The 22314-nt window shown below is 41.9% G+C and overlaps 1 protein-coding gene across 1 annotated transcript in view; it reads left to right on the top strand.

Annotated features, from left to right (window-relative positions):
- Positions 1-513: 513 nt before the first annotated feature.
- GUCA1C (guanylate cyclase activator 1C) overlaps positions 514-22314 on the top strand; it is a 35358-nt gene continuing 13557 nt past the window's right edge. The window contains 4 exon segments of the mRNA XM_027118499.1: positions 514-587; positions 2904-2979; positions 3138-3196; positions 3198-3351. Of these exon segments, the coding sequence (XP_026974300.1) occupies positions 514-587; positions 2904-2979; positions 3138-3196; positions 3198-3351 (363 nt within the window).

Raw genomic sequence — 22314 nt, 5'->3', positions numbered from 1 at the left:
TCGCCGGAGGGCGTCTGTCCTTCGCTCAGACAGGACGGGGTTAAAGGAGCCGCTGATTCGGGAGCTCTGGCTCAGGCCGGGGAGGGGGGGGCGGGGCACAGAGGGCGGGGCGAGCCTGCGGCGGCAGACGCCGCCGGCGTGACGTTGCACCAGCCTGAGGCGTGCCGTGCGTTCTCCCGGGGGAGTTGTCCCTGGATCCCGGGACCGTGGCAGTGGCGGGCTGCACAGGTTCCCAGGAAGAGGGGTGTGGATAGTGACCTGTGCTCGCACACAGGCTTCTTGGGGGCGGCAGCAGCAGCCTTAGCGTCTCATGCCTGTCTCTGGGGTCCGCGCTTTTAGCCGCGGCTCGCGCCCGTCTCTGGAGCTCCTTTAAGCAGCGCTCTTCATCCCCTCTCCTCGCGCACCAGGAAACAAAGAGGCAAGAAAAAGTCTCTTGCCTCTTCGGCAGGTCCAGACTTTCCCGGACTCCCTCCCGCCTAGTCGTGGCGCACTAACTCCCTGCAGGCTGTGTTCATGCCGCCAACCCCAGTCCTCACCCGGCGCTCGGACCGAAGCCAGAACCTGAACTCCAGGCCCCGCCCGCCCCGGTGGGTGAGCAGACAAGCCTCTCGGACTGGTGAGTGCCGGTCGGCCCTGATCCTCTGTGCGGAAATCTCTCTGCTTTGCCCTCTGCACCCCTGTTGCTGTGCTCTCCTTCGGTGCTCCGTAGCTTTCCACCTCCGCCACCCGCAGTCTCCGCCCGCGAAGGGGCTTCCTAGTGTTTGGAAACCTTTCCTCGTTCACAGCTCCCTCCCACTGGTGCAGGTCCCGTCCCTATCCTTTTGTCTCTGTTTATTCTTTTTTTCTTTTGCCCTACCCAGGTACGTGGGGGGTTTCTTGCCTTTTGGGAGGTCTGAGGTCTTCTGCCAGCCTTCAGTAGGTGTTCTGTAGGAGTTGTTCCATGTGTAGATGTATTTCTGGTGTATCTGTGGGGAGGAAGGTGATCTCCGCGTCTTACTCTTCCGCCATCTTCCCGGAAGCCGCGTGTATAATTCTTATTCAAACTTAGAATTAGGTTTCAATTAAGTACTTACCCCTCAAGTTTTATTTGTACTTTGTTGGGTTTGTGGTTAGGGAGAATTGCATATATATGTATATATATATAAGTCTTTCTACCCAAGACCAAAATATGCCTTTCTATATGTTCAGGGCTTCATTAGTGACCTATATTATTATTTAAAATTTTTCTTCAAATATATCTAGTATATTATAGTTATATTTTTTGTAATTAATTAGATGTACTCTATGGCCTATTAAAAATCAATCTTTTTTCCCATTATCTTATGACTAGTTAATATTTTATACAGCAAGATTTCTGATTTTGAGATATAAATATTGTATCCAGTGTAAGAATTCTCTTTATTTCAAGTAATCATTATGCAGTTTTTTTAAAAGCATAATTTATATGATCAAACAGTTTCTGGATCTCAGGTCCTTGCATTGTTGATCTAAACGAAGTTTTCCTTCCACAAGGGATTTTCTTGGCCCCTTAAAAACTTTCATTATCTTCCTCTGCCAACATCAGTATCCATTCTTCCTTTAATCTAAAAATTGGTGATTAATGAATATTAATGGCGATAAGAAGTCAATGCCTCTGAGCATTCTTCTGGCAGACATTTAGAAAGAGTCTGAAGGGGGACTTCCTCAGAGAATGGTTTTTGAAGATTTTTACAGGATATTCCTCATATTTCCTAACTGAATATTCCCAAGGGCTGAGTCCTCATTATCTCATCTTCTCTCTTTTTACTCTGCATAAGAAATCTCATCTAGTCTAATGGTTTCAAGTAATACTTCCAAATGAATAAGTTCTAAATTTCTATGACCTGATTGAACACTTCATTTAAATCTAGTTATGAAATAGAAATTTTCTATTGAAAGTCTATATTGGTATGTTTGACAGAAAATTAATCATAACCTCTCCGATTCCTGTCAAGGCAGTTCATTTAGGCCCCAGTGCCTCAAGTTCTTTGAGGATCTGGGGTTTTAAACAGGTAATCAGCTAGGACTAAGGAATGGGGACTAAAGTAGTAACTAGACTTATGAACTGAGTCAACATGGGAATCGAGGGGGGGAAATGGAGTAAGTTTAGGGGAGGAGAGCCATGTTGGGACCAGATGACTTCAGGAGGAAATAATATAATTCTGTTGCTCCTAAGTATGGTTGGTAGCAAGATGGCTTGGGGACCACACGGGGCAATTCATTTCCATTATTAGACCATGGATACAGTTCTTAGGCCCATTGGATCAGCTCTGAAGTCCATTGGCAATTTGGGCTTGGCTGGGACCAGATAAGCTCAGGAACTAGAGTGGGATAAAACCAGCAGGCAGAGGGTATGGCTAGATGCAGGTTTGAGAGACAAAAGACAAGAACAGAAAGTGGGGGTGGGGCGGGTGGGTGCGGGCAGTGGCAGGTACAATGCCGGAAGACACAGCCCCATATCTGCCTTTACCTGCAGTCCACACTTTACAGCCTACTACATCTACAACTCTTCTAACTACTTATTATCTGGTTATCTCTGCCTATTTCCCTCTCGTACATAGAATTCCTTTAACAATACTCAGAATGTTTAATTTTTCCATGGCTTGAAACAATGTTCTTCATCTAAATTTATCTTCACAATATTCAGATGTGAGAAGGCAGATACTCTTAATACTATTTTACAGATGGGAAACTGAGACTTAACTGAAGTAATCGTTCAATGTAGTTATTAATAAGTGGTAAACAAAGCCTAGAACCCAGACTTTCTGACTGCAACTCTAAGTTCCTTCCATTAAACCCCACTGTACCACTCAATAATGTAGGTAACTTATGGCTAACGATATGGCAAGGGTTACCCTCTAAAATACTGTCTCTGTCCTTTACAGAAAACTCTTATCTCTGAATGGCAGTAAGCAACAATCCCATCAGCTAGTAAGTGACCTTGGTCTTAAAATTGTACAGGTAAATTAATCTCACTGGCTTTCTATTCTTATTTAGCCTATAGCCGTAAGAGGTTTAGCGTAGTTTCTAAGTGCATATGTTAACCTCAAGTTTTAGTGAAGAGTGAGGGACTAAATCCAGAAAGACCTTACATGAAAACAGCGGGAGAAAATCTGTAGACTGTGAATCATGTTGGGGATAGCGAATCTATAGCTGGTGGTGAGACAGCACCTCCTGCTAGAGACCTGTGTGTGGTACAGAAAACTTAAAATGCAATATCCATCCGGTCTGCAAACACTGTGTGAGTTTAAGACATGCTTGCGTCTGCAAGGTCTGAATCAAAAAGCCAGTCAACGTGTTGATCAAATCTGTAATACCATTGACAAGAACAAAGTAAGAACTTTCACTTATCATTTGGCTATGATTCTCCATTTCCCTCTTTTTTCAGTAAAATAGCCTAAGGTAAAAACTGTGTGTTCCACTGAATGGGGAGGTCTTCAGAGAACTCACAGCTTGTAGGTGAGTCATTAAACACATTTAGCACTGCCGGCATGAAAATAATTGGGAACTAGCCTCTCTGCCCTTGGAAATGTTCTGCATGTAGGGAGTTATTTTATTTTATTTATTTGTTTATTTTTTGCGGTACGCGGGCCTCTCACTGTTGTGGCCTCTCCCGTTGCGGAACACAGGCTCTGGACACGCAGGCTCAGCAGCCATGGCTCACGGGCCCAGCCGCTCCGGGGCATGTGGGATCTTCCCAGACCGGGGCACGAACCCGTGTCCCCTGAATCGGCAGGCGGACTCTCAACCACTGCGCCACCAGGGAAGCCCGGGAGTTATTTTAGACCAAATTAAATCTTGGCATGGAATTCTAATGCTGTCCTTTAAACAAATCTAATAAGTGCAGATTGATTTACAAAGACTGTTTTCAAAGTATTTAATGCATTGGTGACATTTTATAGAAAAGCAAATTACAAGAATCTGCTTTTAAAAGTGTGATTGCATCTAGACTGGCAGATAAAAATACAAATTAGCCAACATGTTCATACTCAAATCAAAAGTTAGAATGCTTCATAATCCTTTTCTTTTTTTCATATCTGACCAATTTATTTTGGGGAAAAACAAACTAATTTACAGTTTTAAATTCAGATAAATATTAGTTTCTAAAGATTGTTACTCAACTGTTGTCTTGAATTTACTCATTCCTGAGCTGCAGCACGTTTTATTTCATGTCTTAAAAAAATATAAAAACGAGAAAATAAAATATGGAATAGAAAAAAAAATAAGACAAAAAAGTAACAATGTGAAATACTAGGCTACTGTCTGCTTTTCCTTGTACATTTCAGTTGTTTTACCTCTAGATCTGTATATTTCAAAATGTGCTGATGCCATCTAGAATAAAAGGGAACGGGAAATACTACTGGTAGAAAAATAGATGACTTTAGAAGGCTGTGCATGATAATAGAAGATAAAGAAGGGATAATTAATTCAGTACAGTTAAAACAACTGGCTGTCCATTAGTATGTATGGAATCTAATACAGCCTTTTGAGCCCTTAGGCCAAAAAAACCAGATGACTTAAAAGGAGGTAACATCCAGGAACTGGGGAAAATTAAACCGATGCAAAATTAACAGCTATTTTAATCCTTGTAGCAATGTCAGGAACATTTCTTTTAGGACATTACTGTCCTTTGTTCTTTGTTTTAAAATATGAATTAAGGACTGCCTGCTTATCATGACTGTTTCCCTCCTCATAAATTTTTGCTTAGTGTAGTTGCAAGCAAACCCGGCTCTGCCCCCGAGGAGCTTACAAATCAGTAGAAAAATGAGGCAGATTCTGCTTTTAACTCTGAAAAAGGTTTTGGATATGCTATAGACTGAGTATTTATGTTCCCCTCTCAAATCATATGTTGAAATCTAAACCCCAATATGATGGTATTTGGAGGTGGGGCGTCTTGGGGGGGTGATTAGGTCATGAGGGCAGAGCATTCATGAATGAGATCAGTGCTTTTATAAGGAGGCCCCAGAGAGCTCCCTTGCCCCTTCCTCCATGTGAGGACACAATGAGAAGACGGTTGTCTATGGGAAATGCGTTGTCTATGGGCCCAGGAAATGGGCCCTCACCAGACACTGAATCTGCCTATGCCTTTGACCTTGGACTTCCCAGACTAAGAAATGTGAGAAATAAATGTGTTTAAACCTTCCAGTCTATGGTATTTTTGTTGTAGCAGCCTGGACTAAACAGGACGACCCTGTGTGCACACTGGCATGTTGTCTCTCTTTGTCTCTGCCTGTATATGTATCTCTCTGCTCTCTCTCCCTCTCTGTCATTCTGTGTCTCACTCATGTGGCAGCTGCTGACCCACTGTGCCTGCTGTGAGCGTCCCAATTTCACAATGGAAGTCTGTTGCTCTAGACAGCAGCTTCTTAGGCTCTGATGGTGGCATTCCTGAGAGTTTAGAAGATGAACTATCAAGTTCTTTAGTTATTCTCCAAAGGTGTTGATGTCATGTCCCAGGCCAGTAATTTTGTTGTTAGCCCAATGTTTGTGGAAGCACTGTGAGTGTCAGTGGTTCACATGCAAGAACAGGAACATGCTGTCGAGGAAGCAGGCACAGACAGTGTCCAAAGTGTCTGGGGCTTGTGTGCCACTGGAGTGAGAATCCTCTTAGTGACAGTCATGGGATGGCCAAACCCATCTCAGGAGCTCAACTGAAATGACTTGGAAGTTCTTCTCTTTATGATTTATCATAGAGATTTCATGTTTGCTTAGGGAGCAAGTAAACCTAGGCAGGCAGTGATGACTAATGCCACGAAAGGTGTGGAGATCTCAACATAAAATCAGGTCGTAAAATGAGAATAGTAAGGATTGCTCATTATCAGGTGATAGCGAGAAATGATATGCAATTATGCACAGGAAAACAAAAAAGCCACATGTTTAATTAGATCAATGAAACTATCAGCTGTCCAGAAACCTGGAGGATTTACTCTAAGAAGCTCCTCTGCAATTTTACTATTCTGGATGGACATCATTCTGAAGCACTTTCCTGCTTCCTCAAAGTGCTGGTAAAACATTTTCTTGATATTAGAGTCATTATTGTGAACATTGGTTTTTTCATTTATGAAATGCCAAGAAGCGCCTATGCCTATTGAAGTTGCTGGAGCTAAGTTCTCTGATGTCAAAAACCCTGAAAGTATGCACTTTTGTTGTGTTTGCTCTTACTGTTTTTCTGTCCCTTTCCCTGCTGTCAAACACACTTTACCCATCTTTCTGGTTGTTATAATACCAAAAAGCTTCCAATCTCTTTCTACTCTGTCATTTCTAAGTGGCTTCGGCTTGTACTCAAGTTAACCAAGACTATTAGAATAGGGCTTAAAGTAAATAGATTCCAAAATTTAGAGAATAAAGTTTATAACTATTCTTTGGCTAATCACACACATTTGCAGCCTGCTCTTTGGCACTCAGTAAAAACAGTTAAGGCGTTCTGAGCACTTGTGATGTGCCTACCCCTGTTCTAGGCACAGTACATAGACTAACACACTCAACATAATGATAATAAAACCTGCTTTATAATAGTGGCCATGATGTTAGCACCCCAGACCTCCAGGGAAGGTAATTGACCAGGGCCCCAGGTGCATCGCTTTGAAATTCATCACTGCACTTGAGCTGAGTCTGTGCCCAGGTTTAGAATATGACCAGTGATTGAGTGCAGCAGAAATAATACGGTCAGCCCATTCCTAAGGCAAGGGGACTCCTCTGTCAGCTGGCTATGGCTCAAGGATTCCCTGGCGGCTTTGTTGAACCGTAAGTTTCAGGAGTGTCAAGGACACTTCCACCCAACCTTCTCTTGCTCTCTTCACCTGGGTCAGATTAGCATCCTGGTCTGGCAGCTCGTTCAACCTTCCCTGACTTCCTTCTTGTTTCCTTCCACACAGCGTTTTTCCAAATAAAATCCTTAAATTGGGATCGATAGGTCTAATATCCTGTGAGTGAGAGTCATGGAAAAACAGCCCAGAGAAAATGTAAGACGACATAACAAACCAGAAAAATCAGACACATGTTTCATAAGGGCCTGGCACAATCAAAAATAGAGATCAACCTATAGCATATGCTGAGAAATTTTGTAATTTTCATAAAAGGGGGGAAAAGAAATCAAATTAGCATTGAGCTTCTTAACACCTACACCGGAGACTAGAAGTAAATGGAGAAAATCTTCCAAAATTTTGAGGGGGAAGGTATGAGGCCAAATCAAATGTGGGGAAAAAAACAAAAACATTCAAGGACCGAAAAGTTTTACTTCACATTTATTTTTTCTTAGGAAGCTACTGGAGCAGGTGCTCCAGCAAAAGGAGGGACTAGATCAACAAAGAGGGAGAAAATGAATCCAACATAGGAAAACAGATGTGGGCAGTTGAGGGTCATGGAGGAGGGCAGTGCAGATCAACAGCTATGCAGAAAGCCCAATGTGCTGCTCCTCCGATTGAAAAGGAAGAAGGGGGACTCAGGGAGGAAAACCTGAAGAAATGACATTGATGGATTATCTACTATGTTTAAGGATTTCAAAAACAGTATCAATTCATTAACTGATATTTAACCAATCTGATGTGGTACATTGGAAAAAAGTTACAAGGCTAGTAAGCACAAAGAAAACTATTGAATAGGTTTAGAATGAAGCAATTACATTCTTTTATTATGAAAATTTTACACCTAAGTAGAATAATCTAGTAATCTTGCATAGACCCATCATCCATCTTCAACAGTTACCAAATTTTATCACTTTGTTTCATGTCCCCCTATATTTTTCCCAGGGTTTTTTAAAAGAAAAAAATTACTCAAACTTTGCAGGATTTCACCTGCAAATACTTCATTATTCACCTATTACCAATAAGGACACTTTTTAGCCATAACTACTATGCCATTATCATACATGGCAAAGACAACAATAATTCCTAATGTCATCTAATACCTGGTCTATGGGCAAATTTTCCTGATTGTCTCAAGCATACTTTTTAATTTTTCCTTGATTTGAGTTTGGGTCCAAACAAGGTCCATACATGAAAACAGGGGGTTATGACTTTTAAGTCTGATTTTTCTATAATAGTAGTTTCCTACCTCCCTGCTCCATTTATGCTATTGAGTTAGTAGGAAAAGTGAGTCGTTGGTCCTGTAGAATATCCTACATTCTAGATTTAGTTGGTTGCTTTCTTGTGTCATCTAATTTGCTTTCTATTCTTCGTATCACCCATAAACTGGTATTTAGCTGTTGAAGCTTAAATAGATTCAGATTCATTTGTTTGGCAAGAATACTTCATAAGCACATAATTACTGGTTGCCTTACTTTTTGTGGATTGTCCGTTAACTTCAGGAGGTGTCAGCACGATGAGGCAATTATTAACTCCATGTAAAATAAGGAAGTCAATAATTTTGGTATACCAATGAGCTATGCAGAGAGCAAAATTTACCAGAGTTGTTAAAATCAAACTTCTGACTTTTAGATTAATCTACAATTGTGAGAGTATGCAGGAGGAACAGTGGTATGCTGGGAAATATGTAACAACTAGTTTTCTGGGGGAAAATAGCCCTGATGACATTTGCTGGTTTCCATGGCATAAATACTCCCACCATGGCCAATTCCAAGCTACCAATCATTTAATAGTTGACTTGCAAATTTTCTGAAAATTTAACAGTCAGCTCCTATCAGCAGGTAGAATAAGCTCCAGCACACCACTGGGATAGGTATAGGAGTCACAGAGTTAAATACTTGTCACTTGCTATAACAGGAAGTGAATAAAGTCTAAAATTGATCAATCAAGACATAAGCAGAATAAGCATCTCAATTGCAAACATGTAAATAAAAGGAAAAATAGCCCCAAAGTTCAAAGTTTTAAATTATAAGACTTTTAGTTTAATTTTAGATATGTATGTTGTACATGATAAAAAATTAAAACTGATTTTTAAAAATTTTATAACAAAAAAGAAATGGAAAAAATGATGGTAACACGAAAGATATTAGCAAATCTTTGTAGGTGAGGTCAGTGATGGAAATGGCTCTCCTCAAAAAAAAAGGTCTGTCTCTGTGCAAGGAACAACATAGATTCCTTCATTTCTACAACTAGGAATTGTCCATTCCATTATGGAAATCCTATGGACTTGAAGCTGAGGGTCTAGCCTGGCCCAAACTTGGTAGTGAGTAACCTCGTCAAAATATGAAGTCTCCATTAAAAAGTACAACACGATGTTTTCTAGATTCCACATATATGCGTTAACATATGATATTTGTTTTTCTCTTTCTGACTTTCTTAGTATGGTTACCAAGAGGGGAAAGGGGGGGGTGGGATTGATTGGGGGAGATTCGGATTGACATATATACACTACTATGTATAAAATAGATAACTAATGAGAACCAACTGTACAGCACAGGGGACTCTACTCAGTGCTCTGAGGTGACCTAAATGGGAAGGAAATCCAAAAAAGAGGGGATATATGTATATGTACAGCTGATTCACTTTGCTGTACAGCAGAAACTAACACAACATTGTAAAGCAACTATACTCCAATTAAGAAAAAAAAACTGAAAAAAAAAGTACAACATGATGAAAGCGTGTGGCTCTCGTGGTCAGTATTAAACCCACACAGGGTGAGACTGTGGGACTTGAAGTTAAGTGGGCTCCAGGGGCTGACCAGGGCCACCTCCTCCCCCCACACTTACACCATTGATTTGCTAGGGAAAATGAGTCATTTCCTAATGACTCACTGCCAAAGGAGAAGCTGATGAAAGGCTGATGAGCATTTGAGCTGGGTCTGGGCCAGCACCAATATTCCAAAAACAAGAAACACTGTGAAATTGTAGATGTTGCTGGATACTGGTTCCTAAAAGGCAGTGAAAGTGGACATGGACTACACTGCTCTCACCCGAGTATCCACATGCTTCACCTAGAGATGGATGCAAAATGCCCAGTTCCCTGGAAACTACTTCCTATACTAGACATGACCCTGCACCCTGGGCTGTATGCATCCAGAGTGCATGACACTGAACTTACTTCTGCTCTGCTGAAGTTCGGGCAGAGCCTGGCAATGAAAGAGCACCTAGCACTGCTCTTCATCCTGTACTCCTTGCATTCCAGCCACACTGCTTGCTTCACACTACACCTTCAGTTTGCCCTTCTTCGTGTCTCTTTTTTCTTTTTAAATGCAAGTGGTACATGAGTTCCTCCTCATGAAACAGCAGTGCAGAAACTGGATAATAAAAATGAAGAATTAATCATCCCCTGTAAACCCCACGGGCTTCCGCAGACTACGCACCTAGCACAGTGGCATAAAGTGGATGTTGAATGAATACATACTGAGTCATTAAATAAAATAATAAGGGAAGTAACAACTCCAGTACCCTATCTTTTATACATGGATTTCTTTCCTTTCCGTTCCTCTCTCTCTCCTTCACTCCCCCTTTTCCCCATATTTATACCAAGGAAGGCTACTGTGTCTTCCAAATTTTAACCTAGTGCCCAACTGGAGTGATTATCTGAAGGGAAATTTTTAAATGTATTTTTTATTTGTGTAGTTGGTAAGAATTTCAGCTCACACACTCAGGCATTTTAAAAATGTAACTTTTGATTTTCATAATAAAATTAATTTATATTTTGAGTCCCCATCTTACCAAGGAGATTTCTCCCTCCACTTACCAGGGTTGCAAATACACCCCACGGGTGCATCTAAAACTCAAGGTATTAACACAGGTCAGAGGAGCACCCGTCCACACTGGTATTCCCTGAGACAGAATCTCTCATCTCCTGCTTCACTTAGAAGGCTGCTGTCTCCGCACGGCTAGGCCTCCTGAGTCAGATTCTCTCTCAGTTACTTTATACTCCTAGGCTTGGAAGCCTGTTAGGCTGGCTCAGGGTTGTCTGACTAGATACTCCTTACAGACTTTCCTCCCAAGCTATGTTAGGTTCAGGGAAACTTGGTGAGTTTCTACCCAGTAAATCACAAGTGCTTCTGCTCTTACATCTGCCAGCCACACCTGGTGTGTCTCTCTCTGCCCCGCCCCCCCCCCAACTAGTCTTGACCCTCACAGAGCAGTGCCCCTAACCCACTGTCTTGTAATTCTCTTTTCCTTCCCTGTTCCACACTTCCCCAGCCTATGGAATTTTTATCTAGCTTGAGAGTAGCCAGGAGAAACTGGCTCTAATTATGTGTTCTTCCAAATCTTTTGTTTGTGGCATAAAATTTATGCTGTGAATCCCAAATGGCTTAAACTATTGAAACTCAAGAGCTAAGAATGAACTCTCGATTTCTGCTTTTCTGTTACAATGACTTATCTCTCAGACAATGAATGTCTTTACTGAATGTGGGAGGGCTGGATGATAGAAGGGATTACCAGGAACAAAGTCACATCCTTGATACACAATATTATTACCCCACTGCATTTGCAAAACTTTATTGAGCTCCTGGGAGGCATGGTGGAAGGAAGGAAGGCACAAAGATGATATAGGAATTGATCCCTGTACTCAAAGGAGTTTACAATCTAGTGAGATGACAAATGCATCCTCAAAAAATGAAAGTTAGTAAATGAAGAGTCAGATTGAAAGAGGGAAAAGCATTGTAATGACTCTCTAGCTTCAAGGTTCCAGATGAGGCTTGGATATTATAGGGCTGCTTTTAAAACCTGCCCAGTATTGTGAGTAATGGTCCAGCCTATGCCTAGACAGGCAAACTGGATGGAAGGGCCAGGGGAACTCTTCAATCCCATCCCAGCAGGGCAGGTAATAGAAAAATCACACTCAAATTTTGAAGGGGTGTGGGGATGGGGGTGAGCAGGCAGGTAGAAGATATGATTTTCTGTGCCCCCAAAGAGTTTACAGTCTACTGGATAAAAGTCATGTTGAGATTAAATGCCTTAAGAAGAAAATAAGGCAGTATAATATAACAAACTATAGCAGGGTTGTGCTATTCAAGGTACATCTACTGGGATCAGAAGATGCAATGAAAACTAAGTTGCCAAGTTAGGAAAGGCTTTTGGAGAAGCTGAGACATTTTGAGCTGTTGAAAGAAGTTAAGAGATTGAATTATTACTAAGAAAAGTAACAGTTGCTGAACATTTCTATACCAGTCACTGTCTTAAACACTTTACATTTATTATAGAATCCTCAACAATAATGTAAAAGTAGGTACTATTTTTATCATTCCCATTTTACAGATGAGGACACTGAGGCACAGAGAGGTTAAGTAAATTGCCTAAAACTACACAGCAGAATTGGAATGCTGGCAGTCTGACTCCAGGGGATTCACTCTAAATTGCTATGGTATTCCACCTTTAACAAAATAGTTGAATATTTCAACAAAGAGAACAGCTCAAATTAAAGTACAAGGTAGGAGACAGAAGGGTCAGTGGGGACCTAACTAAGGCAGAGGGTTACCGCTAGAGCATAACTTGGAAGCACACACTCTAGGCGCCTCACCTATATCTTTTGCTCCATGCAGACAACCAGTGTGTTGCTGGGACTACATTTATTCTTACATTGTGGCTGAGAAATGAGGCACTCAAAGAACCAAGATGCTAGGAGGGACTTGCCTGGAGAATCTCAAAGCAGAAAACCAGCCCTCGGTCCCTCTGGCTCCTCATCCACATTCTTGCTGCTGTAATAGGTGTGAAGGTCAATGCACAACCCTCAGGGCCACACCTAGGCATCTGGGGATGAAACCGTGGGTTAAATCCATTTCACCTGCCTTCACTAGTCAAGGTCATTTTAAGATTTGCATGTCCTCCAAGCTGCACGTAGCCTATATAATAAGATGTTTGCCCAAGTTGTTGTCCAGGAACTCAGAGTCAGCTGCACCTAGTTCGAGCTGAGTCGATTAAGATGAGATAGGACCACCGACCATCCAACTGGGCATGCGCGAGTGTCGCTCAGTGACCTTTTGAACGTGGAGGCCCGTAGCCTAGTTACGCCTGCGCAGAATGTCGATTACCACACCTTTTTCCAATCACCTTTCCCCACCTCTCCATGCTCTCCACGCCTCAGACCACCCTGCTGCTTCATTCCTCATCCCATAAATACCCCCGCCCCTTGCCTTCTGCGGGCAAGATTTGAGTTCTGTTTTTCTGTGTCTTCGTCTGACTGCCTTGCCGCAAATATATATAACTGCCTTAAATCTCGGTATCTCAGCATCTTGGCTTGCTGTGGTCAGGGCAAAACAAACCGCAACTGGTGCTCTCCAAGCAGTGCCATTGTCAGCTCTTAAACTGAGTCCAGGGTTCTCTAAGAATAATCTTTTGTTAGCTATGGACCTGCAGGAGGGCAGGGATGAGGCCATTTCCTCAGACAGAAGTGGGGTAACAGAAGTCTGATTACCGGTCTAGAAGAAATGGTGGGGGGAAAAGGGACCTAAAAGACTTGTCAGAAGCTTTGGCTCCTGTAAAACTCTGAGGGCTTACAAGGGAGGTAGAATAGTTTCTCTAAATTTGTGGGTTTGGAACTCAAACTCTTACCGAGTCGCAGCTCGTACAACTTGCTTCCTGCACGGCAGGCCAATAAGTCAGGGGATAGTGTTAGGGCCAGAATACAGACTTTTTGGAAAGCCAGCAGACCGAGATGGCGGGCTAATGTCCTAAAGAGCTATCTTAATTCGGGGTACAGTTCAGGCCTCTCTTCTGCTAAGGAAAAAGCGGGATTGCAGACTTCTTAGAGCCACTTGGCCTTGAAGGAAAGCATCACATTTCCTTCTCTGCTTGCTCAGGTGGGCTGGATCACAGAGCTCCAGCAAAAAATTCAAGTAGTTAGCAGTTACTTTTACTTTACCACACTTATCTCTGCTTATTCGAAAGGTTTCTAGGCTAAAAGTGAATTTATCTACAAGTAATGTCTGTAACTAACCCAGGACTACGGGATGGGAACTTTCTTAAGGGGACTTAATGAGCTATTCGGTCACAAGAAACATTTCTTTAACGCTTAACTTTTGACCTGAAGGGCTAAAGTAGTAAAATACATAGGCTAAAGAATGAGGGAAACAGTTTCAATGTGGTGTTCTGTTCTTTGTTACAAAACCATAAATAGAGCAGTGGTTTGAGCCAGAAAACATTGTCAACAAGGATACATTGGAACACTAGGATAAAACAAAACCGCCAACACAAATTCTCAGATTATTTAAATTAGCGACCTCAGACAAATCCTGGGAATCAAGCATGAGGGAATGGTGAGGAATTTTTAGAAGCATGGGTGATTAACCTGTTTACAGAAAGAAAAGTGAGAAGGGCAAGCTGTGGGATTTAATGATGACTACAATGTAATAGTTTACTCATAATATGTACACAAATCAAATCTTTGCTTTAACATATCAGAAGTCCTTGCTCTTTTTAAGGAGCCCTTCTGTGAATCTCTTAAATCACCGGCCGGTCACCGAAGGGCCAGTGGGGGCAGTACCTTGGGAAGAGTGGGATTGCTGGGCTCCTGGCTCACCTCTGACCCTTACTGCTGTGGACAAGGCTCATGACCTCTTTGTGTCAAAGTCTTCAATCCCAAAACTGAGGCAAAACCTATACTGCCTACATTATCACTGAGCTCATGTGAAATAATGTTGGAGAAAACTTTGAAAATATGTGTAATAAACAGCCCACAAAGGGAGGGTATGTTTATCTGTAAAATGCAGGTAACACTGAGCTCAGGCCCCAACAGAGATTAACTCTCCTTGTTATCAGCTCCAGTTATACTTCCAAACGACAAGACATGCCTACACGTGCAGGGGTTGCTTTCCTGCAATTTCTTGTCTTTTATTGACCTGAGTGCATCAGACATTCACCTTGCTGGTTGGGGCAACACTGGCCCTATGTAATGGTTGCCAGTCACAGAACAAAATTTATTACATGGGAATCATCTTAAGAGTTTTGACTGTCTTCTTAATCTAACCCAGGACACCTGAAAGGGAGCCCCAGCTCTACTTGACATTCAGAAGTGACCTTTGGTTACCTGGTTTCTTAGCTTCTCTTTGTGTGAGAGCCCTTAAAAATTGCAGTAGGCCACCTGGCTTTTTAACTTGTGTCATAATTGTTGCTGGTCATGAACCCCCTGGCTGCCCTGCAGCCTGTAATACTGTATCTGGTTGTCCGGCCTACAAGGTGACTGCAATTACTGCTGCTATTCATAGGACACATTTACTGGAAACAAATGACCATCTATTCGATTGTAAACAACTAGGCCAAAATCTCTTAATAAGGGTGAAAACCAAGGCTACTAACTTCAGAACTCCCAGCACAGACATTCTTAGGAAACATTTGTTGGTGATTAATAAAAAGACCTCATTTGTTTAGCACTTTAGAATTTACAAAGCCTTTTCCCATATACCACCGATTATTAACATTTTGGCTGAGTCTCTCGGGCTTTTACCTGTTAAAGATACCAACCGTACTTGCTGATGTACAGTACACTTAAACTTAAGCTGTTGTAACTCATATGTTAACAAAAATCTGTTGGAATGGTGGTTCTCAATTCTGGTTGCATACTAGAGGTGCAACTGAGTAGAACCCTATGGGACCTTCCTGGGAGAGACCACCCCATGTCCTCTGCCTGCCTCTTGCTTACGGAAAACTTGAGCCTCTAAGGCCTTCCCCAGATTCCAAAGAGCAAATTTAATCAGAAAAGTGAGAAAACGCAGAAACAAAGGAAAACAGTCAAGCAAGACAAAATAATAGCTTAGCCATTCAAGTCAAGGACCTTTAGTTCCTCCTGAACCACACCCTTGAGCTCTTGGGCAGATACTGAAATGCCCACCAGGTGGAAGAAGTTAAACTGCCTGCTGACCACAAGCACGTAGATCCCCAAACTGGTTGGAACTGGAAGGTTGACGTTGACTTCGGATTACCTCACCACCAGCTAACTAGAAGTATGTCCACAAGCTGATCAAGCACTCAGCAACCTTCTCCCTCACCCTGTCTTTAAAAACCTTTCCCTAAAATCCACTGGGGAGTTCGGGTCTTTTGAGCATTAGCCGTTAATACGCCTTGCTTGGCCTTGCAATCAAACCCTGCACTTTCCTTCAGCACAACCCGGTATCGGTAGATTGGACTTGCTGCATGCAGCTGAGCGGACCCAAGTTTGGTTCGGTAACAGAAGCACCTGGGGGTATTACAAATACCAGGGGCTGGGTCTCCACCTCAGACCAACTGAATCAAAATGATGTTTTGTTTTACTCTGTCAGGGGGTTCAGATGTGCAGCCAGCACTGCTGTTATACCAGAAAGACCGCAGAGTGGCAGAAAACTGGGTTCTAGGCCCATTGGTTCAAAGAGCTGTGAACCGTGGATACATATAAAAAGGGAATTCTGGGTCCCAAACTATTAATTCAGAAACAGTTCCTCTGACTGTTCTTTTAGATACAGCCATAGTAAGAAAAAAAAGTGCTGAAGCCAGGAATTATATAGGTACACACTTTCCACCTTCTAGCCTCCTGGCGTCCACATCCCCACTTCTCCTAGTTACTAAAGAACTAAGGTCCAGCCTTCTCCATGGGAAATAATACAGTCTTAGGAGGCAGGCTGACTGAGTTAGGGTGAGGCTGGATTTTATTTTATCTGTTGCAGTATCAGCTGAAGGAGACAGGTGCTCGTAAGAAGAAACCCACATTGGCTAGTTGAAGAAGTTCCTTGCGGAAGGCTGCGGTTGCTATAGTCGGGGGCAGGTCTTCTGAAGTTAGCTTGTGCACAAGTGATCAAACTCGGACGATTATCTTGCCTTCTCCCAAACGTATGCGAGACTGGCTTCTAATTCACCGTGGGCCGGGTACGTTGCTGGCTGCATTCTGGGGTCAGATGGTCAAGGCTTCCTGATACCCAGGAGACCTATTAACAGTCAGGACCTTGTTTGACAAGGCTTTGTCCTAGAATCCGCAAATTTTGTACAGTCACGGCCAAGACAAGCACAACCATGTCTGATCTGCATAACAATCACATTATAGAACCAATTTACCAGGCCGGCATCATATTTCTCATATCACAGAGACAAGGTTCTCCTCAGGACATTCCAGCAATTCCATGGCTGAAAGAGACTATGTTTGCTGTTAGTAGAAGTGTCAGTAGGTGAAAGTGAGCTAGGTCATAAATGCCAAACGTCATGTTTCCCTTAACAGGTTTTAAAAATTCACAAAAGTATTTAAAAAGTATGCACATGTATTTGATGTGACAGAGATGGCCCTTATTGCCTACTTTCTTTTCAGTTCCTAAAATGCAACATAAGTATCACTGACAATTGTTGATCAACAATATAATGTGCTTATACTCGCTCTCTGGGTTTCCTTCTGACCATCTGAGTAACCATTTTCAGGCAGAAATTTCAGTTCATATGTTGCTACTGACCTGCCACAGCTGGCAAAATGTCACTGAAGTGTCACATGTAAAAGAATGAAAGCATCAAAATGTCTTTAGGTTAGAGGCTGTGACGATTCATGAATTTTTCACAGTGATTCTGTGAAAAGTAGCAGAAAGTTAATGCTGTTGAAGGGAATAGTTTTAATCTGGGCTAAAGTTTGGATTTGTGTTGGATTTGGATTATTTCCTGAGGGTGCACTAGAACAAATGGGGTTTTATGGCTAGTTGTTGTAATAACACTCATTTCTATTTCCACGATCTTAATGTTACTAGAACCCAGATGCTGCGCTTCATGGTTAATACTGTTAGGGCCTTGTTAGGGTTAAATGAGCTCCTATATGTAAAGCACAATGCCTGGCCCTATATGTATAGCAAAGATTACATCAACACCAACAGTTGTCACTGCCGTCATGATTATTATTATAGTTGTTATTACTAGTCCAGTCCATTTTTCATCTGCAAAATGAAGGACTGTTTCCACTAAAATTCTATGATTTGAATCAATGAAATGAAGCCAAGTTTCCCTAATGATATTACCCAGTTCATAAATTCATGGTTCTGTCATTGAGACAAAACCCTAAAGAGAATGTCTCAATTATACTGAGATAGCTTTCACTATACGTATCTCAAGGTCACTCAGGCAAACAATGGTGGCGGGACCATATTGAGCCTATCAGATGATATCTGCAGTGAGATTTTACCCAAAGGTTTTATCGGGTGGGGAGAATGGAGGAGTGAGGGCTGTAATGCAGAATGTAATGCAGGTGTGAAGCCCTGAAGAGGGGGGAAATGCTGAACCAAAGCAAGGACCAGCTGCACAGTAAAGGAAGGCTCTAGATTCCCAGCCAAGAGCGTGGGTGAAGACTAAGAACAGGATCGGCTGAAAGAGAACCAGTTTGTGTGCTGGTTCAGCCAATCAGCTATCCTGGAGGAGCAGCTGGGGATATTTCCTAGGGGAAACTGTAAGCAGAGAGAGGCTGTTCTCTATGGGGTGCTGGAGGCTAAACCATGGGCCAGGAGAGAGGGGCTAAGGATTCCAGAATGGACAGAAGTGTTCATCAAACATGGGAGCAGGAGAGGGCAAGAGGAAGGATGAACACCTTCTGTCCTGCTGAGCCAGATGCCTACGGTGGCAGGATGAGGGAAGGCCTGGCAGTGGAGGCTCACAAGTCTCCCCTAGGCTGAGTGGCTTAGAGCACGTGGCCAGCTTTACCTTGGGCAACACCAGGTATGAAGGAAACAGGCTCCAAGGTACAGCATCTTCAGACGCTCTTGAGTTAGCTCACCTTATATGATTGCACTACCAAGTAGTTCACACGTAGGAATCCACAACAACCCACTGCACCGAACATGTCCCATCTATTCAAGTCTACAAACACCTCTTCCAGAAAGAGGATTCAATTGTTATGAATTTTGAGGGCAATATTGGATGATATGAAGAAAAGTCTTAGAGTAAGGCTGACTGGATCTTAAATCCTGGATCTACCCACACCCCAGTTTTGCTACTTTAACTAGTTTATTTAACGTCTGTGAAAATCAGTTTTCTCTTCTGTAAGATAAGAATAAGGCTACCTATAAGGCTGCTGTTAGAATGAGAGAGATGCATGGAGAGTGACCAGCACAGTCACTGGGACGTGGGCTACTCCCGACCTTTTCTTAAAATATATTAATTGTCATTCTTATACTTAGTAATAAATAATAAAACAATTGTCTTCATATGCATATCAGCTTTATAATTTAACTTTCTACCTTCATTTCAAATTGATTATACTCTTAAAACAACTGTGATTTATGGCGGGGCATGAACATCACCTGGAGATCACACATTCACCTGTGGCTTTCCCGTTGGACAAAAACACATGATTTCCTTATTTTTTATTAGACTTCTAAACTTTCATCTCTTTATTGGTAGCAAAAACTTAGTTTTTAAATCTTTAACCTTTATAGATATAAAGTATACCTTATATTTTCTATACATTTTAGAGACCATGAGAAAGCTTAAATTTGAAGTTTCCATGCATTTTTTTCTTTCTCTCATTTGAACCCCCCTCAACAAAATGATAACATATTAATGGAGCCAAACTCCTTCAGGAACCTGAGAAACTGTCACGTTTCCATATTTTGACCCCTGTTTAACTCTTCCCTGTAATCTACTCCATCCTAAGAACAAGATATATAAATCTATAAACATGTTGGGAGTAAAATTATTTTTGTACGTAGGCTCCCAAACTCTCCTTTCCTGAGGCTCACCAGAATGGCTTTGTCTGCACCCAATTTTCCCCTCTCCTTCAACCTCAAAGGAGGATCCTGCCCTTGCCAAACTCATTTTTTAGGATTTTGTGATGCAGAATTATGAGAGAAGTTGGTGGAAGAAAAGAATGAAATGTTCTCATGGTAGGGCTGGCAGTGAAGGAATAGGGCCGTGGAGATCACTGAAGACTGAGCAGCAGGGTGTACGTGGAGGAACAGATGGGAGAGGAAGGCGGTGTTGTGAAGAAACCCATAAATGTCTTGCAAGTTGTGTTCTTTCCAGAAATGAAAGACTTGCCGTTATTTTGAAATTAATTTTTGATGGCTGGACTGTATTCATGACTATGTCATTATTCTGAGACTGAACCATGTGGGTCATAATTTTTCTAATTAGTCTTAATAAGGTTAAATTCATGTGAGACTAAGCCACAATGATAAGAGCCACTTGGAGTGATGGTTAAATGTTAACATTGCCTACGAAGAGACACGGATAAGAAAAACAGCCTAGGTCCATGGTTCGCAGATCTTAGGATACATAAGAGTCACCTGAGGATCATTTTACGTCTTGGACCCCATCCCAAGTAGTTTTGATGCTTTGTTGGGGTCAGAGTCTAGGAATCTGCATATTTCATTGTCCCCACATGATTCTGACACAGAGTGTTTATGAACCCCATTCTGGCTCAAGGCCAGTAAGTGTCAGTCTTCTCCAGAGTTCTGTGTGCCATGGGGGCTCCTGTCGCTCAACCACAGAAATATAATCTTAGCAGTGTTCCTTTGGATTGGCCCAAAGGAAAGTCTCTAGACGTTTTCTATTGCATGCTTCCTAGTCATTTTTGCAGAGACATCTCGCCTTCTCTGGGGCTCTTTATCTCCCCTCACCCTTCTTTGTCATCTATAGATCAACTGAAGACAAGAATTGTTTTTTTCTGTTTTACAGAACAAGCATTTATCTAAAACCCTCTCCAACATGAACACAAGCTATTAAATTACATTCACCGGGGTTGTCTCACCAATGCAAATTTCTACAAAATCTTAATAGGACAATAATTGGAAAACAGAGTAGTAGGCTGCGGATTGTAAGGATTAATTTGCCTGACTACATAACAGAATGCTGCAATGAGAACACGAAATGTTTTGCTTACATGAGCCTTTGAATGAGGCTGCATCTGTCTAAGTAGAAATGTTTCCTCACCCATAATCAACTTTGGCTGTAGATTACCCAGGTTGCCCATTTGTAAACCACACAATGAAAATATTTATGCTTGTCTCCTGGTAGGGTTTGCCTAGAGCTTTCAGAGCCTTGATTGGAAGGTGTTAGGACCACCCACCCATGGTGCCTCATCATAAAATACCAAAAGTTCTAAAGACAACATTGCTCAATCTAGCCTGTCACCATTCATCATGCAGGTGACACAGAAAATTGTGATCCCTGAAGCGGGACTCAATGTGAAATGAATCATCATGAAATATATGATTTTGTGGAAACGCTGGAATATCAACTTGCCAGCTCAGTCCTCACAGGGAAGATGCTTCTGTGACCTTTTGATAAACATGCACAATAACTACCCAGGAAATGGCTGTATTGATTGGTCAGCCCTGGAGACACAGGAGTAAGAAGACCTAGGAGCAGATGTACCCATGATTAGATACTGTTCCACCTAGCTTATATCCTCCATACCTGCCCATCCTGTAATGATCATGTCCCACCAAATCTGGAGATGATAACTTGAAGATGATATTCACCTTAAATAAATTTCAACTCTATAATAATGTATTTCCCTTGTCTCAGCCATAGCTCTGCTAGGGATTAATAAGTGAAGCGGTAGCAAGCAATAAGAAAGGCAGATGGAGAAAAGGTAAAACCACTTAACGTTTTGGATACTTGAGCCAACTTCCTTTAGGAAACCATTCTACCAGACTCCTATCTGTTAGCAGATGTCTTATCTCTTAAAAGACATATTAATTATTGATGGGCTAAAGATGCCTGTTGTAAAAATCTAATACCCAAAGGTAGTGAAATGATTTTTAAATATTTTCTTTTTTTTCTTTCTTTCCACAGTGTAGAAAATTTTAAAGTGTAATACATTTTGAAGACAATGCTATAGTGATTAACACACTGGCTTCCAATATCTGAGATGTTGTTGTTGTCTTAAAAAAAAAAAAAAAAAAAAAAAGCATTAACCAGCCAGAACTGCTGGTGGTTTCTCAGTTACTTTTCTTAGAGACTTGGGGGAACTAGACTTAAAAGCTTAAGACTCAAATCAAACACATATCACTTTACAGACCAATAAGCCTAAAGCCCTTTATTTCCAAGGGAAAGGGGTACGTTATATCACATGCTGTTTTGTAAATAGGACTTGATATCCCAAATATTCCAAAGAGAATGTAGCAGATAGCATGTTTTCCTGGGCTGAAGATGCTACCATCAGCAGCTGAAAGCACATGGAGAAACAGTGGAGAGTGAATCAGACACCTGCCTAGAGCTGGCCACCTTTCTCAAAACAGCTGAGCCTTTGGCTGAGCAAGGTTTGAAGTATATGATTCTTAAGAATGGCACAGGCTGTTTCTGTGTTCAGCTGAGAATGTTTTACAGATTTAAAACAGAACGAGGGGAACTACCTGAGCTTGCACCCCTTAAACAGTCTTTTCTAAGATTGAATATAACAAAAATCATTATTAAAAAAGAGGCTAGGGGACACACAGTTTTTGAAGCACAAGCCTACTGTGTCCCCCTCTGCCTGGCAAAGCAAT

Source organism: Aethalodelphis obliquidens, unplaced genomic scaffold (assembly GCF_003676395.1).
Source record: "Aethalodelphis obliquidens isolate GAN/ISIS:26980383/991018 unplaced genomic scaffold, ASM367639v1 scaffold1, whole genome shotgun sequence".
Lineage (NCBI taxonomy): Eukaryota > Metazoa > Chordata > Mammalia > Artiodactyla > Delphinidae > Aethalodelphis > Aethalodelphis obliquidens.
This window is presented reverse-complemented; position numbering and strand designations above follow the sequence as displayed.